The 21,713-nt window shown below is 35.9% G+C and overlaps 1 protein-coding gene across 8 annotated transcripts in view; it reads right to left on the reverse strand.

The window, feature by feature from the left end:
• Window positions 1–21,713, reverse strand: part of TANC2 (tetratricopeptide repeat, ankyrin repeat and coiled-coil containing 2) — a 375,400-nt gene that overhangs the window by 167,533 nt on the left and 186,154 nt on the right. For 5 of the 8 annotated variants that reach the window (XM_047706884.1, XM_047706882.1, XM_047706881.1 and 2 more), the window contains one exon: window positions 14,701–14,811. The exons of the other annotated variants lie outside the window; for them this stretch is intronic. In XM_047706884.1, coding sequence (XP_047562840.1) covers window positions 14,701–14,811 — 111 coding nt within the window. The remainder of the gene's footprint in view (window positions 1–14,700; window positions 14,812–21,713) is intronic. 8 annotated transcript variants of the gene reach the window in all.

Here is a 21,713-nt window from a genome sequence, read left to right on the forward strand (position 1 = left end):
TTTAGTTTCCAAGTCCAAATAGGAGACAACTTGCTCAAAGAGACAGACCATGAATCAACTGTAAAAGCCAATTTGAAAGAGGAACTTCTTTATATTTCAAGTAATCACCTGGCTAACAAGACCATTTCAATTTCTTATTATATAGCTCCCAGAACTTAGGTTGACTGGTTTATTAAAAGAGGTAGTGTTCTAAGACTATTTTAGTATCCAGTCTGTTTTCCATTTAGCTTCATGGAGAGCACAGAATGAAAAATTAAAATGTTCTTTTTATACACTTTAGAATGTGTATGCAATCTAAAAATATAAATGCTAGAATTTCCCCCACTGCCCCTAAAGGAAATGGTGGTGGCAGGGACCTTCCAGTAACTGGAGACCTTCTAGCTGATGACAACTAATATAAACTGGACAAAACATACCTTAAATATCTTTTTAAAAGCATTAAAAACCTAATGAGATGGTGATAAATCAAAAGAACAGGAAGAGGAAAATCCAGAATGGAGATCTCACCCACTACCAATGGCCACTTTAAACAGGGGCATTTGTTAACAGGGAAGAAGTGATTGCACGGCTGAGCTGTGCTTCTGTCTGTCTCACAAGGTCAGGGGAACAGAACTGTGGAGTCTAGGATCTGCCAAGAGTGGGAAATCTAGTAAAGCAACCTACACTTTGGGCTGAGACCCTTAACTGTGCTCAGGGGGTAAAGATAAACCAGAAATAAACTAAGCCTTGCAATTTTGACTTACGTCAACCGATTAGCCTGGGAAACCACAAACTCTGAACTTGGATCAAACTGGTCTCAGGTGGCAGAAGCAAATAAAATCTTCTCTGGAGGGGGAAAAAAAACTCACCCTATCTTCAGGTTATTTCTATGAATATTCTCAAATATTAAATCCAGCACACAAAAATAATTAGGGGTATGCAAAGACAAAAGAACTAGAAGAAACAATAAGCAAAAGTAATAGTGGTAAATGTGATGGGGTTATAGTATTATGGTTGATCTCTTAAGATAGTTCTTAATATAATCTTGTAAAACTGTGGTAGAAAAGAACTAGTGTCTATGGCATGATGATTGGCAGAGATGGAGGGAGGAGTGAGCTGTAGAAGAGCTACAAGAATGAATTATCTGATGATCATAGCACTGAAGATGGCAAATATTTCCCTGACACCACTAGAAGTTATTGGTTGAGGAAAGTCTCCTTAGTACTTTTCTTTTCAAAGTAACTTCACATTTCAATTGTTCAGTCACGCATATTTTCTCCTGGTGCAGCTAACCACGGTAGCTAATAACAAATGATCCTCTAAACCGTAGCATATGGAAGCTAACAGAGGATCTCATTCAGGAACTCTTGATCTGAGGCCCTCTGCTACCTGCTCTTTTGGAAGTTTGTGAATCCGCTGAAATTGTTTGTTTTAATAGGGAAAGAATAAAGGAAATTTTCATTCTTCTATCCTCCACTGCTTCTTTGCATCTTCTAGAAAAAGAAAATAACAATTCGCAGTAACCCAGAGCAGAAACTGCAAACTCAAATACCTTCAGGATACAAGCAGTTTTAATATGCCTGTCATGGCTGGGTTAATGGTAGTAGGAAATGGTAAAATGTATACTGAACTATGAAGTGTACACCAGCAAGAGGTCTTTCTAATCCTAATTTTTAAAAATGTGCTTGTCAAACAGGATTTTGATTAACTGTCTAGAAAAATTTGTCTACTATTTTACTAGTTTGTAGGTTAAGATGGTAGTCTATAAGTTTGAATGTTATATAAGTTTGGAGGTTAAGATTGTAGTCTTAGTTTTCCATAGTTCTGAGAACTACCTCTCAATTTGGTCCAGAAGACAGAAAAGTAGAGAAGAATGGTTCCTGGAGATAGATGGGAAAACTAGGTCCATGTTAGGCTATCAATGACAGGTCACTGTCCATCCTCAACTGAGGAAAAAATTGCCTAAGTTGGGGCAGGTACCTAAAAGTCTAAGGATCTTTAATTGTAGGACCCCATCTCTTGAAAAGGGAAGTGTCTGAGCCTCTCCAACTTACCCTTCCTTCTCTTCCAAATTACTGCCTTCTTTAAATTAACTTACCTAGAGCCTAAGTTAAAGAATCAACTTTTAGGGAATCTCTCCAGTTACAGAGAGGAGTATTTAGATGCCTTGCTTTAGGGTATGGGATGGGAGTTAGAAATAATGAAAAATTCGTTAGAGTACTCCAGGTTAGTCTTTCTTATTAACTTTGGTTTGTTCAGACTAGCTTTCACATAAAACTATTTACATAATGCAACAAATATTAATGTTTCATTAATTTTTTTGAAACTCCAGACAATATGCAAAATTTTGTATGTAGATTCAATTTTCTGGAGAGATTGTCCATAAATTTCATCAGCAATCATTTTGCAAGATATATATATCACACATATTGTAGCCCTTAAGCTTACACAATGTCATACATCAACTCTATCTCATAAAAGCTGGAAAAAATTTTTTAAACTATGTTCCCTAAAGAACAATAAGTAAATTTAATAAATTTATCTAATCTTTAATAATCTTATAGTCTTTTAACTAGTAACTTAGACATAAGTAAGTGGAAAAAAAGTCACCCACACATATAAACACATAGCTGTTGGTCCTCTTACTATTTAGAAATTAAATGTTTAAAAGATTAGGGACTCTACTTTTTGCTTTGTTTTGTTTTGTTTTAGTGGTGCCAACATGGGGCCCGAACTTACAACCTGAAGATCAAGACCTGAGCTAAGATGAAGAGTGAGACACCCAACTGACCTAGCCACCAGGTTTCCTGGGACTCTGCATTTTTTTATCTCATTAGTTTGGCACTTAGCTAAGAAAACAGGCTTTAATTCTATACTGAACAAGCTTTTAATATATACACAAAACTTGGGATGTTGTTATGTAAAAATATTACTGTCATTGTCTTTGGGAGGTGAGGTTATGGGTGTACTCATTAAATTCTTCTAGGTTTCAATAGGTATGCAATTACAAAAATCCTGGAAGGAAAGGAAGGAAGAGGGAGGAAAAGGGGAGGGAAGGCAAGCAGTAAGGGAGTAAGGGAAGGAGTAAGAGATGGAAAAAAGGAAGGAAGGGAGGGAGGAAGGGGGGAGAAAGGAAGGAAGGAAACAGCCACTGGCTTTGTGAATTAGAGGATAAAAATCTATTCGGTACATCTATATTCAGTAACTTCTATGATTTTTTTTTGCCATTGAGATAAACTTAAATTTTATTTGTTTAAAAAAAAAAAAGAAAACAGGTTTTAAAATGCTAAATAATCTTCTATCACAACACCCTACTTCTGATTCTCTCCCACTGAAGTAGGAATCACTGCAAAGACAGGATATATAGAAAGTACTCACTGCTGGCAACACTTAGAGGAGGGTTTCCTTGCTTACATAATTGCCCCCAGTGTACAAAAAGTAGTATGTGCACAATGATGTATGGTGATGACTATTTGGCTGGGATAAAAAGCAGTATTTGACAAGCTCAAGAACCTTAAATGCTTCACTGAAATTTCTAAGACTGATGTTTCTCACTGAGTGTTCCTTTGGGCTTTAAACTGAGGTTTCTAACGTCTGCTTTGAATAGACATACGTTTGAGATACAAGTGATGGTAAAGAAGCATTACTTCTGTAATGCAGTATTCTTCATTTTATTTCCCGGTTGGCCTGGATTTCGTCATCCATATCACAATTTATTCTAATGTAGAAAGCTAGGTATATATATACTGGTTACAGTAAGGAAAGTATTATCCTCAAAACTCACGTTTGTCTAAATAACAAATTTACTCTGTTGACTTCCAAATCTGGAATCTATTCTAGAAACTGCACACTAAAATAACATGATGTAATCACGCAGGCTTAAAGAGAAAAGCACCATTCTAGGAAGAATTACTTCACTGTACTGTAATAGTCAGTACAGAATGGGAAAGACCTACAGGTAATTATATGAAAGGGGCACCTGGCTCAGTCGGTGGAGCATGTGACTCTTGATCTCTGGGTTGTGAGTTCGAGCCTCACACTGGGGGGTTGAGATTACTTAACTTTTTTTTTTTTTTAAAGTGGCAGGGGTGTTTTGAAAACAAAATGGGTAGGATAGCAGGAATTCTGGTGAACCAGCAGCTAAAACCTTTAAAGAATTAGTGGTATGACCTCAGAGTCTAGAGAAACTTCAACAAGGAAAAGTAGTGATTATTACAGTCTGATGATATGAAATGGAAAGCTGAAGTATTAGGGAAGAAAGCAGGGGATTGGTCTAGAATGGACTCTCCTAGTCAGCTCTTATGGAAATTTTTTTTAGTGTATACAAGAATTTAATACTCCTTTCGGTTGTTTTATTTATTTATTTTTAAAGATTTATTTATTTGAGAGAAAGAGCATGAGCATGAGCGTGGGGGCGATGGGCAAAGGGAGAGGGAGAGAGTCCTAAGCAGACCCCTCCCTGAGCTTGGAGCCCTACACAGGGCTTGATGTCATGATCTTGAGAACATCTCCTGAGTGGAAACTGAGCTAGATGCTTAACTGACTGTGCCACCCAGGGGTTCCTTCAGTTGTTTAAATGTGGCATTTTCTTTTAATCTCCCTGAGTAAATTGAAAGATGAGGAGTGGGAATCCAGTGGAATCTATGTATTTGCAGTAGCTGCCTTTTCTTCAAGGACTGGCTTGTCTAATGACAAAAGATATGCTTGTAACACAAACTGTTCCTCAGATCATTTCCAAATAATCTGCTGAATGTGTGTCCATGGTATCTGACACAGCAGCTCTTATGAGATTTTGTTTCACATACTCCTTAGTATCTGCTATCATCTCTAGAATTAATCTCTTTTTTTCTGGTATTTTCCTTGTTTGCAAAATATTCCAATTTTTAGTTGTTGCTACTGTTTTATAGTTGACCATTTATCTATCTACTATTTGTTGTGTATTATATAGCACTCACTGGTCTGAGTGCTAGGGATACTGGACAAGTTCCACAATCATAGATCTTGTAGTTTAGTGTGGCTCATGTAGCATAAACTAACATCTCACTTCCCTGGATCATAGTTTAGGAAATCCTGTTCTAAGTAAGGACATCTGTTCTAATATAGTAAATACAATCTAAGATGGTAACAGGACATAGTAATCTTCCATATTGTGGTTTGTGCATGTTTTTTGGCATAAATACGTTTAAATACTGGCCACCTCTTGGTAAGGAATAATGCTATACTTTGAAAAGAAAATTTTTTAAAGATTTTATTTGATAGGGAGGCAGCGAGAGAGGGAACACAAACAGGGGGAGTGGCAGAGGGAGAAGCAGATTCCCCACTGAGCAGGGAGTACAAAACTGGGCCCGATCCCAGGACCCTGGGATCATGCCCTGAGCCGAAGGCAGATGCTTAACAACTGAGCCACCCAGGCGCCCCTGAAAAAAGATTTTTGAATAGTGGTAGGAAAGAAGGGTATAATACAAAGGGGTGGTAAGTTATCTTTGTTCTTTATTCTTCCTTTCTATGTTAACCATGAAAAACAAATCCGGAAATGCTAGCTGCAACATCAGAATCTTAATGTGGCATCATGAGACAGATTTTTCCAAGCCAAAACCTTATGCAAGTGGTATAAACCACTTTATTTAGTTTATTATATACATATAATATATATATTATATATAATTAGTTTATTATAAACCACTTCATTTAGTTATTTTCACTGAATATATTTTTCTATAAAGTCAAAACACATTACAGTAAACTTAAAGGTATAGTAGCATTGATTATAATTGCTTAGCAGTACAGGTTAATAATTTGTAATCTGTAAATAATCTATACAGATAAATCAGGGAAAGACCTATAGATAGTTATAAGAAGGACAGCAGAAGTTTCTGAATATAAAAAGGGCGGATACTAGGAATATATAGATTTTTTTTTTCTATTGGAATGTAAGGATGAGAAAGATACATGCTTCCAGACCATGGGATGGCATATATCAAATATGTAGAAAAAACAAGAAAAATTTGTTGCTTCATTTAAACAACTTTCCTCAAAATCCCAATTTACTCCTTTGAGTGTGGACTGGATGTAGTGACTTCCTTCTAACAAACGGAATATGGCAAAAACTAGAGGATTCCACTTTTTTAAAAAGTTCTATTTATTTAAGTAATTGCTATACCCCACGTGGGGTTCAAACTCACGACCCCAAGATCAAGAGTCGCATGCTCTTCTGACTGAACCAGCCAAGTGCCTGGTTACTGTTGAGATTATACTACAAAAGATCGTCACTTTCATTTTGCTTGCACTCACTTTGCCTCTGCTTGCTTGCTCTCCTCTGCTTGCTTGCTCTCATGAAGCAAGTTTCCATGTTGTGAGGTGCCTATGGGGAAATACACATGGAAAGGAACTAAAGGTGGCCTCCGGCTAAAAAGCTAGTAAGGAACTAAGACCCTAAGTTCAACAACCCACAGGGAACCAAATCCTTCCAACAACCACATATATAAACTTGAAAGAGGATCCTTCCCTAGTTGAGTCTTGAGATGATTACAGCCCAGGCTGTCAACCTGACTGCAGCTTATGTGCGACCCTGAGCCACACAAAGAAGCTAAGTCGCCTCTATATTCCTGACCCACAGAAACTGTGAGATAGTTAAGGGCTATTGTTTTAAGCTACTAAGTTTTATGTTAACTTGTTATATAGCAATAGATCACTAATACAGGATCTATTTTCAAGTGAACTCAGTGAAAATAAACAGAATTTAACCAACACTTCCCACAAGTCTTATAAGCGTAAATGTTACAATGCAGAACTTCTAGATAAGAAAAAACACAAACAAAAAGACAAGGAGGATTTTAAGTGACTTAGAAATAAAGGATGGCATGGCGACTTCATACAGAATTCATAAGTCTCGAGTTTGTTGGGTGTCAAAACACAGGTCAAGAATACCTTTCTGTCCCTTCCTTCCACCCACAGAATTTTTCATGGATATTAGGCTGCAGGAACTTAAATACTGTTTAGGAAAGGAAAAAGATAAAACTACATTTATTTTCAAAAATAAATTTACAATAATATAGACTTGTGAAACACAAGTTATTAGTCATAATAATTGATGTTCCAGATGCTGAGCGAAGTAAATTATGTATTGTATCTTATTTAATCATCACAAACACCCTATGGAGTAGGCGATATGACTATCTTCATTTTACAAATGAGGAACCAGAGGATTAGAAAGATAAAGTAAGCTCTCGCCTTGTGTATGGTTTTGCTGAGGAGATGATGACCTTAAGCATAAGAAGATTTCATCTACTGGAAAAGACATCTCCAGAAAGACTCTTCAACCTCTCTGTGAAGGCCTGTGAGGAACTTGCTAACCAGTCTTTGTGCCACCAGACTCTAGGGAATAGGCTCTTGGATTCACACAAGTCATCTAAAGAAAGTACCAAACCCTGACTGAACCTGCATACCATCTGGTGACCTGAAAGTAAAGATTTCCTGGAATTGAAGCAGATGACATCGATGAGAAGGCTTTCCTAAGATGTTCAGACCAGGCCTATATATCTTTTTCTCACTGTTGTTTCTTTTCTCTTTTCTGTGGAAAAACCATGTCTTTGCATTCCCCAGGCCCTTGTGAAAATGGGAAACCTCTTCTTTTGATTATGGCTTTTCAGAAACAGCCTTATTGTGATCCTGGGACAAGGTAATTTTCACTTTTTTCCCTGAAGGTTTAGAAGGTTCATAATTCACAAAAATCTTCTTTCATCTGAACTATTAACTGACCTTGGATTCTCTACATTCATGGTCTCTGAATTTGCAACCTTACAGGCTGTATGATCAGTAACACATTTGGTTCCAAACATTTTTTGCGATAATACTGTTTTAAAACATGTTTGAGGCTTTGCTATATTGCGAAAAGCTATTGTTTCATCTTTATATCCAAACTGTATCTTACCAAAAAGCTGTTAATACTTTCAGTGAGCTCCTGGAAGCATTCACTAATCTGCTTTAATGGTTGCTTTAAGTGGAGACTTCAGGAGAGATATGTGACTGGGTTTGCTTTTATAAGGAGAATCTTTTTCCCCTACGTTAGAATAAATGCCAATAAATATTTTAGTTGGCTAAAAAAAAAAAAAAAAAAAAAAAAAAAAAAAGAAAGATAAAGTAATAAAAGTTACAGCTAATATGTGGCACAGCTAGAGTTGAATCCAAGCTTGTCTGATCCCAGGGCCTGAGCTATTTACCGCTGTGAAAAACTGCCTCCACTAAAAAAACCAAAACCTAGAACCCACACAACTTAGCATCTATACGTATACATTGCCTGTAAAAACAACCAATGACTACAGGATATAGGTGCAATTCTATCTTCTGCAAAGTACTCTAAAAAGGATGATAGCCTTATCCATAGTATTCTTAAATAAAAGGCACTAAAGGTTCTAAAACATTATAATTATTGTAGCTAAGATTTACACAGCACTATAGGCCACATACATAACTGTTTTGATTATTTTACATAGTTTAACAAATCTCTGCAGCATTCCTATGGTGTAGGTAATATTATAATCTCCATTTTACAGATAAGGAAATTAATTTCTTATGGTTGCTCTTTGCTCAAGGTCACACAAGTAGTGACAGAACAAATGTTTGAACATAGGCACTCTGGCTTCAAGATCTGTTGTCTACACCAGGGCATTTTACTCTAAATCAGTGCATCCTTCTGCCTCAAAAATTGCAAGTTAAAACGTTACTCAGTTAATGGAAAAACTGTTCTTTCGGATATCTAATTTATGGATCTAGGCGCCACATGCGTAGGCCAAGTTTTTAGAATTTGTGATGCAAGACATCTGAGAAAAGTTAATCTAAGAGTTTGTGGGATGAGACTATTTATCTTTTAAATAATGGTAAGATGTAAATCAGGAAAACAACTAAAAATTATCAAAATGAAACATTTTATTCAACAAAGCATCTGTGCACTAAAATAACTTTCTGACATGTTAAGAATTTACCAGTGGCTAAGGAAGTATGGGCAAGAAAAGTTATTCATATTCATATTCTAGTTCTTTGGCATGCTTTTTTTCATAACCAGTAACCAGGCTGTGTCTCTCGTACTTAAAATACACTGAAATATGTTCAGTTTATCTCTCTGCTTCTGAGCTCTCCTTTCTATACTGACTTTCACATTGTGATTAGAGCAGCACTGTTTTTCAGCTATTCCCTTCATTCCATTTACAAGTCTGTCCACTGTCCATATGTGTGGGTGTGTGTATTTTGTTCTCGTTGTTCTAATAGCTATACCACTAACAGCCTTTGTTTCATTTCAATCTCTACAAGAGTATTTCTTGTCTCCTTTATTTGGGGTGGTTAAGTATGTGTCACAGACTGCTCTGGGAGCCTCTTATAGAAAGCAGCACACATTCGGGCACTGGGTGGCTCAGCTGGTTAAGTGTCTGCCTTGGCTCAGGTTAAGATCCCAGGGTCCTGGGATCAAGTCCCGCATTGGGCTCCCTGCTCAGTGGGGAGCCTGATTCTCCCTCTGCCCCTCCCCTCCCTTGTGCTCACAAACACAAGCTCTCTTGCAAAAATAAATAAAATCTAAAAAAAAATAAAGACCCACACATGCACATTATAGAATGTTTGTGTATAATAAGGAGTTTAGGGCACCCTTAAAGCCCACCAATTTAAGTCGGGTTAAAAACCCTGCTTTACACTTATTGTGTTTACAACACTAGATGTAGGGAATACAAACACAACATAGTAGAAGATGTGAATTACAAGAAAAGTCTCCTGGTGTCTACATGCCAATCAAAAATTATACAGAGGGTTTTAAAATATAATTTTAAGTATAAAACTCACAGCAGAACAAATGAACAAATGAAGCATGTCTAAATAATGAAGATAACATTTGATAATGTTTTCAGGGGAAAAAATATAAAGAAAAGGATGAGAAAACAAATTATCCTTTTCTTTTAAACAGAATGACCATAACTATACAGGAGTTGGGAAAAGAGGTTCAAGGAATTACTTTTTATAAAACATTTATCTACAGTGGCTTGTTTGTCCACAGAATGTACAATGCTGATAAGAAGTCCAGAGGAAAAATCCTTTATGAATTGAAAAAAACATATATAAATATGAATATGTACCAAATAACTATCATAAAACTCTCTTCCATTCTTGAGTTTCAAATACATCCTAATCTTGTTGTCATCTTAAATAACACTGTCCTTTAAAGGACAGTGCCATTTTAAAAGAGATTTAAAAGATCTATTATAAAAAGATTAATTTCAAATTTCTCTGAAAATAATTGGTGTGGATAAAAGTCTGTCTATTTTCAGAATACCAGTCTGGACTTTGGCCCTTAACCTTGCATGTGTAGTCAAAAGTCCTATAAAGCTGTTCAGCTGGCTTGTGTCAAGATTCGTTTCTACAGTTGAGATGATTATTACAACATCCAATACAGAAACTTAAGAAACAAAGGTATTTAAATAAAGAATATCACCACCCTTTAGTGGCATCTGATGACTACAAGATTTCAGTACACAGTCACTGTAGAAATTTTAGAAAAGGAACAAAGTGTAATGATGATGATGAACAACAGTAACAGGAAAGGTGCTCTTATTATTTTGCCTGAAGTAAGCATTTGGCATATATGTTACTACTTTTTTTGCAGTATATGTATATGTACTATGTAGTATATATAAAAATACATGGCATTTATGTTATTTTACTTAATCTTAACAACCCTATGAGATAAACCTATCATAAAAGACCTATTTTAATCAAAGCTTACAAATAATTCAAGGCTATGGAAGTTGACACGTTGTTACAACTAGTAGGTGACAGAGTCAGAAATTAAACCCAGATCTAACTCTAGAACTTGAGCTCTCATTCACTAATATATGCTGCCCAAGAATGAAATTAAAACCACCTGTAACCCCACCAACCAGCCACAACCACCGCTAACACTAATCCCACTCTCTCTTGATTTAACCAATCCCTACTCTCTTTCTCTTTAGGCAACCAATGTTTTCCCTGAGAATCTATATATTTATACATATGTTATATAATGTTAAATTAATTATATATTTATATATATGTTAAATTACAGAAATAAGATCATGATATATGCCATGTTGCTGTGACAGGAAACTGAGACACACCAGAGACATTATATCACACGTTTAGGATCACATGACTAGTAGGGGGGTAATCAGAACTGAAACACGGAATATTTAAGTGAAAATGACTCTCGGGGAATGTGGATGGCTCAGTCGGTTAAGCGTCTGACTCTTGATTTTTGGCTCAGGTCATGATCTCAGGGTTTGAACCTTGAGATTGAACCTTGAGCTGGACTCTGTGCTGGGTGTGGAGCCTGCTTAAGATTCTCCCCCTCCCTCTCTAAAATAAATAAATAATAATAAAAAAAAACCAAATAAAATAAAAATGACCCTAAACCTTTACATCTTCCCACCTTCCTGATAATTAAGAAGACACTTTAACACCCTGCAGTATACTTCAGGATTATCACTATAATAGTAACAAAATCAGCTAACATTTATAAGCATTTACTATGAATCAAGTTTCTGCTAAGTGCTTTATATTAATCTGATTTAAGATTATTCCCATTTTTACAGATGAGGAAACTGAAGCTCAGGAAGGTTAAGTGACTTGCCTAAAACCACACAGCTAATAAATAATGCCATAAGCAGGAAAGTCAGAGTGTAGGATGAATCCGTTCTCTTACCTTGGGATTGCTTTTAATGAAATCCCTGATATCAGTTGGTTACCCTAAAAACAGATTACAGCCCAGTCTCATAAGTAAAAACTGAATTTTCTGCTTCTTAATTAAAGGAGAATTAAGGGGTGTTTATGGAATTTAAACAGTACCAGAATTCCTGGATTACACTGTGTCTACTTCAGGGGTTCAACAATAAATTCTGCTTGTAACACTATACAAATCACTTAAATTCTCTAGGTCTTAATTTCTCCACTGTAAGACAATTATCAAACACAATTCACTTAACATCCCCTATGCTCTGGTAGGTCAGTTACGCAACATCATCAATCATGTCCCATGGTTTTAAGCACAGAACCAAAACACACTGTTCACTTATGTTTTTCTTACATTTTCTGCATACAACAAATCTGATTTGAGGAATGGTAAAATGTAAGTTAGCTTTTTTAGAATCTAATGCTATGTAGACTGCACCCCATAATTTGTTGACAAATATTCTGGATCAACGGCTGTATCTAAGTATAGCTGTCCATAGACTTTGCAAACCAAATATCAATGACTTGCTCTGATTTGATCCACAATTTCCTTTTACACGTAGGACAATAATGAAAACTAGACATAGGCACACAGATACCAGGAAGAAAAGGACCAACCAAAAAAAGGACATGTCCATTTCTCAGACACAAAAGCTTTATTCTTCCAACCTAAGGTACAGGCATCAAAAGGTTTAAGTTCAGATTATACAGAAACAACATCCGTAGAAGAGCAGAATGACTTTCCAGAATTGTTCACTGAACTGCTTGTAAGCAGCCTGCAGCAGTCCTGTAACCCAGCTGTTCTGACTTCGTCAGAAAAACAAATTCTCAACCTAACCCAGGTTTATTGAATCAGAAATTCTGAGGGTGGGCCCCGCAATCTGCAACAAGTCTTTCTGGTAATTCTGAAGCATGCCAAAATCTGAAAGCCACTGCTCGAACCTTTGGTTTATGACTGTTGTCTCTGTGAGATACACATACTATTTTCCTAAATTCATATGCGATAATGAATAAAGAAGGTGGACAAGAAGAGAAACAGCCTGAACAGCGTTACTATATATAAGCATATGATAAAACACGATCTCTGTTCTGTTAGTATATCCTATGTAAGAGAAATTCAAAAGGAACGGATGATTTGTTTTCTTTCTGAGTACACTGAGTTCATCGGTTTATTAAGTTTTGGTACTATGTAGAAAATAACAGCTTCAACCTCCAGGTCACTATCTTATCTCAGTAGAAACTTATTCTCGGAGAGTTTAATAACTTCATTATAAAAGAGTAAAACACTAAGTTTCGGTGCATTAAGTCTGTTCAGATAAGAAAAGGAGAGACCGAGGAGCATGGCAATTAACATTCTGGCAACATATTTTAGTATTTTCCTGGCTTTCTGGAAGTTTCAACTGAGGTTGAATTTCCAATTCAGCAAAGATTCATATTTGTGGGAAATATACATAAAAAATAACGTGGATAAGATTTTTCAGAGGGATTCAGCACTGGCATTCCAACAAACAGCAGCTACCTAGGTTCTTGAAGATAACAATGGCTCGATCAGATTAAAGATGTCAGATGGACAATCAGGAAGTGAAAGATTGTCTTCCTGAGAGCCACTCTGACTTGCAAATCTGGAAGGAAAAGCCCTCCAACAGAAGTTTCTTTCCCAAAACTTAATGCAATAATTAGGGAATTTATTTGTTTTACTTAATTATACCAAAATTTGTGTGAAGAAATGCAAAGCACACTATGCCACTGCCCAAGAAGTGTGACAGTACCTCAAAACATGAGAAAGATTCCTCTAACCATGTGCTATGGTGCCGTTTAAAGAGCTATTTTGTTCCTTTCAGACACACAAAAGCTGGTTCCTGAAACATAACTGTGACTGACTTAAAAACAGTCATCTCCGATGGTGGATGAAACCTGGGATTCTGCATTCTGAAAGTAAAATCCCCAAGGTCCTTCAATATTTAAAACTGATCCATCCAATCATTTTCTCTGATTAGGTTTAGTCCAAGTTTTCGCCTATTAACCTTTTTTTCACCCTTAAATATGTATTATTTGGCTTCAGAGCCATATTATCCTGATGTTTCAGATTACTGATACCTTCTCTAGAACTAAAAATCATTTTATTCTGCTGACCTCTAATGCTGTAAATATGTAGTAGTTTCATTCTATGGTTTGACATCAATTTTAATGAGCAGAAATAAAAACAAAAGACCTAAAACCAAGGCTTCTAAGGCCCTCTGCTAAAGCTCTGATCTGTATACTCAAGTAGATCTTTGAACATTTCTGACACAGCTCTATAGACTCACTGTAGAATGAGTGTAAAGGATGTTGCCAGGCAACTCATCTCAGTTCGCAAGAATCTAAGCATTGATAATGATTCCGTCTCAGCTTGGCTCCCACAAGAGAAGGGTTTTAGTGAACTCCCACATGTGCTCACAGGCCATTCATGAAGAAGAGGTATTTCTAAAAGTGAATGTCCAGGAGCCCAAATTGGGAACCTATAAGGCTTCTTTTCTAGTAATTTAAGTTTAATGTTTCCAACATCACAACTATTTTCTATAACTGTCCAGAAATCCAATGGGAGTTAGAAAAAGTAGGTCATATATAAAGGGCTAGTGTTGAATGAACATTTTTATTCATATCTTTAATATTCTTATTTGCACATGGCCAAAGCAAAATTTCTTCAAGTATCTCAAATAACAAAAATCACCCTGAAAAATACTGATCTACCAAAATTATTTTAATTCTTTTGAAGATTATCCTGGAAATGGCTTTTGATACTTACTCATTATTACATCAATAGTCAAAAAGGATATTCAGTAAAAACTATGTTCTAATAAGGAAAATATGCCATCAGTTGCAAAAGGGATTATGGATATGTTTTTATGAATAGGATACATGCAAAACACTGCTCTGCTGGATGGGCCTGATCCAAACCTCCCTCTGTCAAAGCAGACACTTTGCATGCATGCTTACCAGGGCAGTATGCATCCACGTCCAGTTTCTGAGCTGAAGTGAGGGTTGGTGAGCCAAGCTCGGATTCTGGAATTCGTGGGCTCTCAACAAACTTTGCCTTCCTCAGAGGGGCTAAGGACAAAAAATAGGGACAGAGAGAGAGGGAGAGGGAAAAAGGAGAGAGAGAAAAACAGAGAGAGACAGAGAGAGAAGAAAACAGAAAGGAAGGAAGAAAGAAAAAGGAAAGAGAAACGGGGAAGGAGAAGGGAAAGAGAGAAACATAGAGGGGTCATGAGTAAGGGGAACAGCAGGCAACAGATGGAAGCACTTAAATGAACGACACACTCTGTCAGACTCAGATCAGGTTACCCTATTTTTCTGTGCCAGAAAAAAAATGAACTGCATTCTTCATAGAGGAGATGGGTCTTGTTAAAAAGTCACTGCAAACTGGAAAAGCTAAAATCTAATATTCAAAACTATGAGCCTGAGTTGCAACTATCACCTTTAGCTACTTTCTCTCTTTAGAAAGTAATGAGCTATTTTATCTTCCTTTGCCATTAAATAAAGGTATGAACTGAGGAAAGTATATGGCTAAGTTTTAAAATTCTGTTTATAACAACAGTAATCAAAGGTTTTCTTTAACCAGAAATAACTGCTATAACACTCAGTTGTGATAAATACCATAACTAGGATTAATCTACCTAGCTTAAAAGAAAATCAATCACCTGACGGCTCAGCTATTAAGGTAAGAAGTCAAAACTGCTAGTGGACTAAGATGCCAGTCTGACACAGGATGCTAAAGATAAAGAGAGGTGATTTAGTTGCACATACACTCAGGAGTTCTGTGGGTTAGTCATATCCCATGCCATAGAATCCATTCATTCTTGTAAGGAATGAAACAGAAAGTATAATTCATGAATTTAAAGTTCTATTTATCAAAGGCTTGTATAAATTCTATGTATTGATTTTTAGGGAGAAGAGTTAAGGAACAGTATTGATATACATTTAAGTAATCCATGTAATACATTAAAAATTAACATTAGGAAAATTACTTTCGTACTTTCAAATTGCTTTTCATTAAATAAATGACAACAGGGTGAAAGTGCTTAGCATAACACTGGTTCAAAAGTATCGTTTGAATCTGAAATTGAGTTGTACGCATTATATATTTGTGTCATAACTATAGGTGTCCAAGACATGGGAGTGTTTAAGATTACATTGCTTTTTTCAAAATTTCTGCGTGTTCTTCAAAATCCTCATCCATTACTGATCCACAGGGGATTCTAAGTTATTCCTAAAAGACCCTGTAAAAAGTAATATAAAACTTGGTCATTATAATGGCCAGAATTCTCTATTTTCTCTGGAGGATAAAAATGAAGTATTAAAAAATATAGAAGTACTTTTGAAATGTGCCAGTACTCAAAGCCTACAGGCAACTAAATCACATTTTAAATCTTAAGATAAGTATGTATATTTTAAGTGTATGTTAAAAAACAAAATAAATCCTGTTTCTGTCTCCATAGCAACAAAGGTGCTAACAGTATGGTTCTCCGCCAAAAGTAAGCTTTGGAATAGCAGAACTCTCACCTCTGCTAAAACTGTAATAATTGAGCCTATTTTTAAAAGTCACTATCACAAAGATCTCAAGTGATTTATATGCAGATCTGTAGGCTACTAATAACCAATATTAGAGTCTCTTTCATCATAATCTCACCAACCAATTCAAAAATAATGAAACATTTTATTTATCCAGTATTGTTCTGTATAGAAGAAAGGATTATAATTTAATCCTTAAAGCTATTAAGTCCTTTCCTAGAATTTTTAAATTTTCTCTATCATGGCAAAGAAAAACTAATTTACCTCCTGAGTTCTGACAAAGACAGCACTGGTCCCTGTTCAAGTGATTCCATACATCTAAAAATCTTAATAACAATTTTTATAATGAAAGTTACACTAGTGGGCTAGTAGTCAGAAATCAGCAACTTAGGGTAGATATGTAAGGAAAAAATTGAAGGATGGCAGGAGAAACGGAGGAGGGTGGTATGAGGAATGTATAAGACTTATGAGATGGAGTCAAGGGGATAACTCAGGATCCCAGAGATCTGTAAACTCAATGCCATGCAGACATCTCAATTTTCCCTTCTCAGGAATTCCAACTGAGGTTATCTTTCCAGCTCACAGTGGACGTTTGATTTTTTTTTTTCTACCTTCACCTCTACCCTCATTCGTGGGATACTATACATGTCTAATAATGAATTTATCTTTTAAGGCAGATTATAATGTTCCTCTCATACAAATTACAGAAAACTAGTGCTGTCTGTAAGTCCAAACACAGGGGGTACAATTGCAGGTATGAAAGGTTGTCTGATAGTCTTAATACTGCTTGGTGGAGAACATAAGAGGTCATTTTGGAAGATAGGACATGATAGTTTGCTTGGAAGCCTAGAATTCTATTATACTTCATTGTTTAAAAAAAAAAAGGCTACAGAAGATGATTCAGCTGGGAACAAGAATTCTGTGTCAAAAGGGTTTAACAGACCGTTTTTTAGCAAGTGGTTGAAGTGAGATGGGCAGGAGGATTCTAACACCAAACCAGGTATTTTCTGTGATATAACATGGTAGTAGAGTAGTGAGGGGTTGGACAGCCGAGGAATTAAAGTCTGGGCCCTGAAACCAGAAAGCTTAAGTTAGATCCCATCTCTTCTACTTTTCCCTAGCTGAGAGTATTTCTCTAAGTTTCTGATCAGTCATTCGGACTTAATAACATTACCCATTCCATGGGGGGAATTGTAAGGATTACACTGATTAAAATAAAATGCTCCGAACCGTATCTAGCACATAATAAGTCCTCCATAAATGCTAGCTGTTTTTCTCACTGTTTTGGCCTCATCACTACCATCACAGATGCAGCGTGATCTGTAGAGTCTGAATTGTGTATGGTTGGAAGGAAGAAAACAAGGATGTCTAAGATGTCATGGGAGAATGACAAGAAAAGTGATATCACCAATTTTTTTTTTAATTTAGAAGGAAATAATGTTGAGGAAAACATGTTATAACTTAGAAGGTAGTAGGATACCCAAATCAAAATGGTCTAGACAAGGAGAAATACTGTCATTGTCAAATATTGTAAAGAAAGAAAATTAAATAGTGTGATTCGACCCCTGGCTCTCAAAATGTGGTGCCTGGACCTGCAGCACAGCATTATCCGGGAATTTCTTAAAAATGGAAATGATCAGACTCCTCAGATCAGATGAATCAGAAACTGTAGGAGGTGGAGCCCAGCAATCTTCATGTAGCAAGCCCTCCAATGATTCTATGCATGCTAAAGTTTGTGAATACTGGATTAGAAAAAGATATCTGTAAATACGTCATCACAGCAGATCGGGAAGGGGACTTTCCTAAGAAAGCAATATAACTGTTGTGTTATGTTTTATTTTTTTTTAAAGGTTTTATTATTTATTCATGAGAGAGAGAGAGAGAGAGAGAGAGAGAAGCAGAGGCAGAGGGAGAAGAAGGCTCCCTGTGGAACAGGGAGCCCAATGTGGGACTCGATCCCACAAGACCTGACCCGAAGGAAGATGCTTAACCAACTGAGCCACTCAGGCGCCCATGTTGTGTTTTTTTAAAAAGGGTCCTAAGTTATAACTATCCATCATTTGGGGCCTATTTTGAAGAGAGAGCAATATTCTCTGTACTCACTTGGGGAGGAGACGAAATAAATTTCCTTGGGGAGGAAATAAGAACAATCGGATCCATCACACAGCAACATGAATGGTGAATGAGAAAATCTGCCTCTGCAAACTGCAATGTTGTAGATAACGCTGAAGCACACCTAATCCAAGCAAGAATCAAGGCACTAAAATAAGGATTTTAAATAACTACTAAGGTATCTGTCTTTGATAAAGGTTTCAGAGCACTTGGGAATTTTTAGGAGAGAACTGCCACGGGACCCAGATAATCCTGGGAGACAGGTATGAGGGCAGACCAAACCAAAGCAAGGATCAGAAAAAGAGAACTGAAGGATACATTTAAGATGAGAACAACATAAAGTACCAAGAAACTCTCTTCACAGAGTTGGTTTTATGATAAAAAGCTTATTCAGTAAGATTAATCTAAGACAAAGTCATTGTCAAACATGAAAGCAGGGCAAAATGATTTTAGCTATAGCTAAGAATAAGAAATATAAGGCATCCAAGTCAGAGCGGAATAAGTCAAATTATCTCTGTTTGTAGATGACGTTCTGTAAATGTTGAAAACCTTAAACGAAAGTGAAGATTCTATAATAAAACTGTTAGAATAAACAAACTGAGGAAAGGTGCAAGATATAAAATCCATACACAAAAGGTTACTAATGATGAGCTATCCCAGAATGAAATTAAGAAAACAGTTCAATTTAAAATAGCAACAGGGGCGCCTGGGTGGCTCAGCGGGTTAAAGTCTCTGCCTTCAGCTCGGGTCGTCGTCTCAGGGTCCTGGGATCGGGCCCCACATCGGGCTCTCTGCTCAGTGGGGAGCCTCCTTCCCCTTCTCTCTCTGCCTGCCTCTCTGCCTACTTGTGATCTCTCTCTGTCAAAATAAATAAATAAAATAAAAAAAGATAGCAACAAAAAGAATACTTAGGAATAAACTTAATTAAGGAGGCAAAAGACTTGTACACTGAAAAAAACCATTGCTGAAATTAAAGACACATATAAATGGAAAGATATCCCTTGTTCACAGATTTGAAGACTTAATACTGTCAAAACGGCAATACCTCCCAAAGTGACCTATGGATTCAATGATATCTTAATAAAAATCCTGACGACTTTTTTTTACAGAAATAGAAAAATCCATCCTAAAATTCATATAGAATCTCAAGGAACCCTGAAGAGCCATACCAATCACAGAAAGAACGAAGTTGGAGGTCTTACACTTCATGATTTTAAAAACTTACCATAAAGCTTCCTACAAAGTAATCAAAACAGTGTGGTACTCTGTCATAAAGACAGATATATAGACCAGCTGAACAGAGATTCCAGAAATAAACCCCATGGTTGAAGGATTTTACGAAGGTACCAAGACCATTTTATGGGGAAAGGCCAATCTTTTCAACAAATGGTGCTGGGGAAACTGGATATCTATATGCAAAAGGAGAAGCTGGATACCTATCTTACACCATATACAAAAATTAACTCAAAACGGATCAAAGACCTATATGTAAGAATTAAAATTCTAAAACTCTAAGAGGAAAACACAGGAGAAAAAGATATTAACTGGAGAACTATTAAAGGAAGTTGGAGAAAAATGGTGGAAATTTTATCTGGAAAGAGACAACTGTATTTTAAAAAGTTTTTAACAGAGCTTTAATAGGCAGAATCTTACATGAATATTCATAACATTTTCGCTCCTAAACATTTATTAAAAAATAAGCCTTTGCATACCATGAATTTCCTGGAGTGGAAGAGTGGGAGAAAAGTGTGTAGAGGAGAGATATTTATGACATTCTCTATTTCCTCCTCCTTAACCCCCAGTCTATGGTGGGTTTAAAATCTAGAAATACTAACCTATCCAAATTCCTAATTAACTACTGTTCAAGATTGTGCTTAAATGACATAAGCAACACCCTGAAGGAAGGGGAATGCCAAGGAGCTTTCACTGTTTGGTACTGCACCTTCCCCAAAACAGAGGATCAAAAACAACAAAGTTAAAAAAAAAAAAAGTGAGAGATAAAGAAAAAAACAATAGAATTTGTTTGTAAGTGAAAAGTAGATGAAGAAAAAGAACTATAATTCACATAGTTCCTTGGGTTTTTTGCAAGGAAAATGTATTTAAATAAAAGAAAAAAATAAAAACCCCCAGATACAGTGCAGAAAGAGGAAATTAGAACTTGACATGACAATCTATATCAAATAAAAGCTAATCTACTGTAGAAATAATCTGACTCTTTATAATGAAAAACAAAACTTTACTGATCTAAAACCAACTACATAATTAATACATAGCTGCAGAGTATTATTCCAGCTCTCTTTTCTTCTGTCCATGAAAGTATAATAAATGAAATATATGTTTTATACAGTTTTCTTTTTCCTGCATTTTCCTCAAATACCATGCACTATCCTCTTTAGTCTCCCTACTCTCTGACTCTACTTTACAAATAAAAATTGTTCCATGTTGTTTTACATCCATATTATGCCATGAATTATCAAATAATTGGAACATACTTATTTTAAATCTGAATAAAGATATATTAGTGTAGCTAGAGATACAATGCACATATTCTTGACAACTATAATAGACATCTGATTTCTCTGAAAGCTGTGCAAATGCAAGTGAAATACAAAATGTGTGCAGTGTGGCCAAGTAAAGTTAACTTTGTTTACAAATATAAATATCAGTTAGTGTATGGCCTCTAGTTGTCCATGACAGGCTCACATACCTCTATCTTGACTGATTATAATGAACAGCCAAAACAGGATTCATTTTACTTGAGTAAAAAAGCAACCTTACATAATTTCACCATTTATCCAACTTATCCAAGAATAACACCAACTATATCCATTAAAAAAAAAAAAAAAGAAAAGAAAAGAAAGTTAGTTAATCAGTATCAACTTACAGCATTATGGTCCCAGTAAAGGAAGGGGCTCACATGAACATCACAAAAACTACAGAAGCTAGCCAAATGTGGGAAAAATATTCTTTCTGACTTTCAATATGTTAAAAATTTAGCAATTTGGAAATCAAAATAAGTTTTTTAAAGAAACCATCTACCACATAAAGAGTTTAATACTAACTTCCTAACAATGAAAACAAAACAAAAAACTCTAAAGTAACAACATCCAAATAACTGGAATGCCATTAATAATTTTAAATTTGTATATAATTCAATAAAGGATAGAACTACTTACTATCAGTGACAAAGCACACTGCTACACAGAGATAACTAAAAGAAATGGAATTCCAGAACGTACATTACTGTCTTTACTCATTCACAACTAATAACTTCAAGAATAATGGATTATCACAAATATATTCATAAAGTTGTCTACTGACTAAAA

This window comes from Lutra lutra, chromosome 16 (genome assembly GCF_902655055.1).
Source record: "Lutra lutra chromosome 16, mLutLut1.2, whole genome shotgun sequence".
Lineage (NCBI taxonomy): Eukaryota > Metazoa > Chordata > Mammalia > Carnivora > Mustelidae > Lutra > Lutra lutra.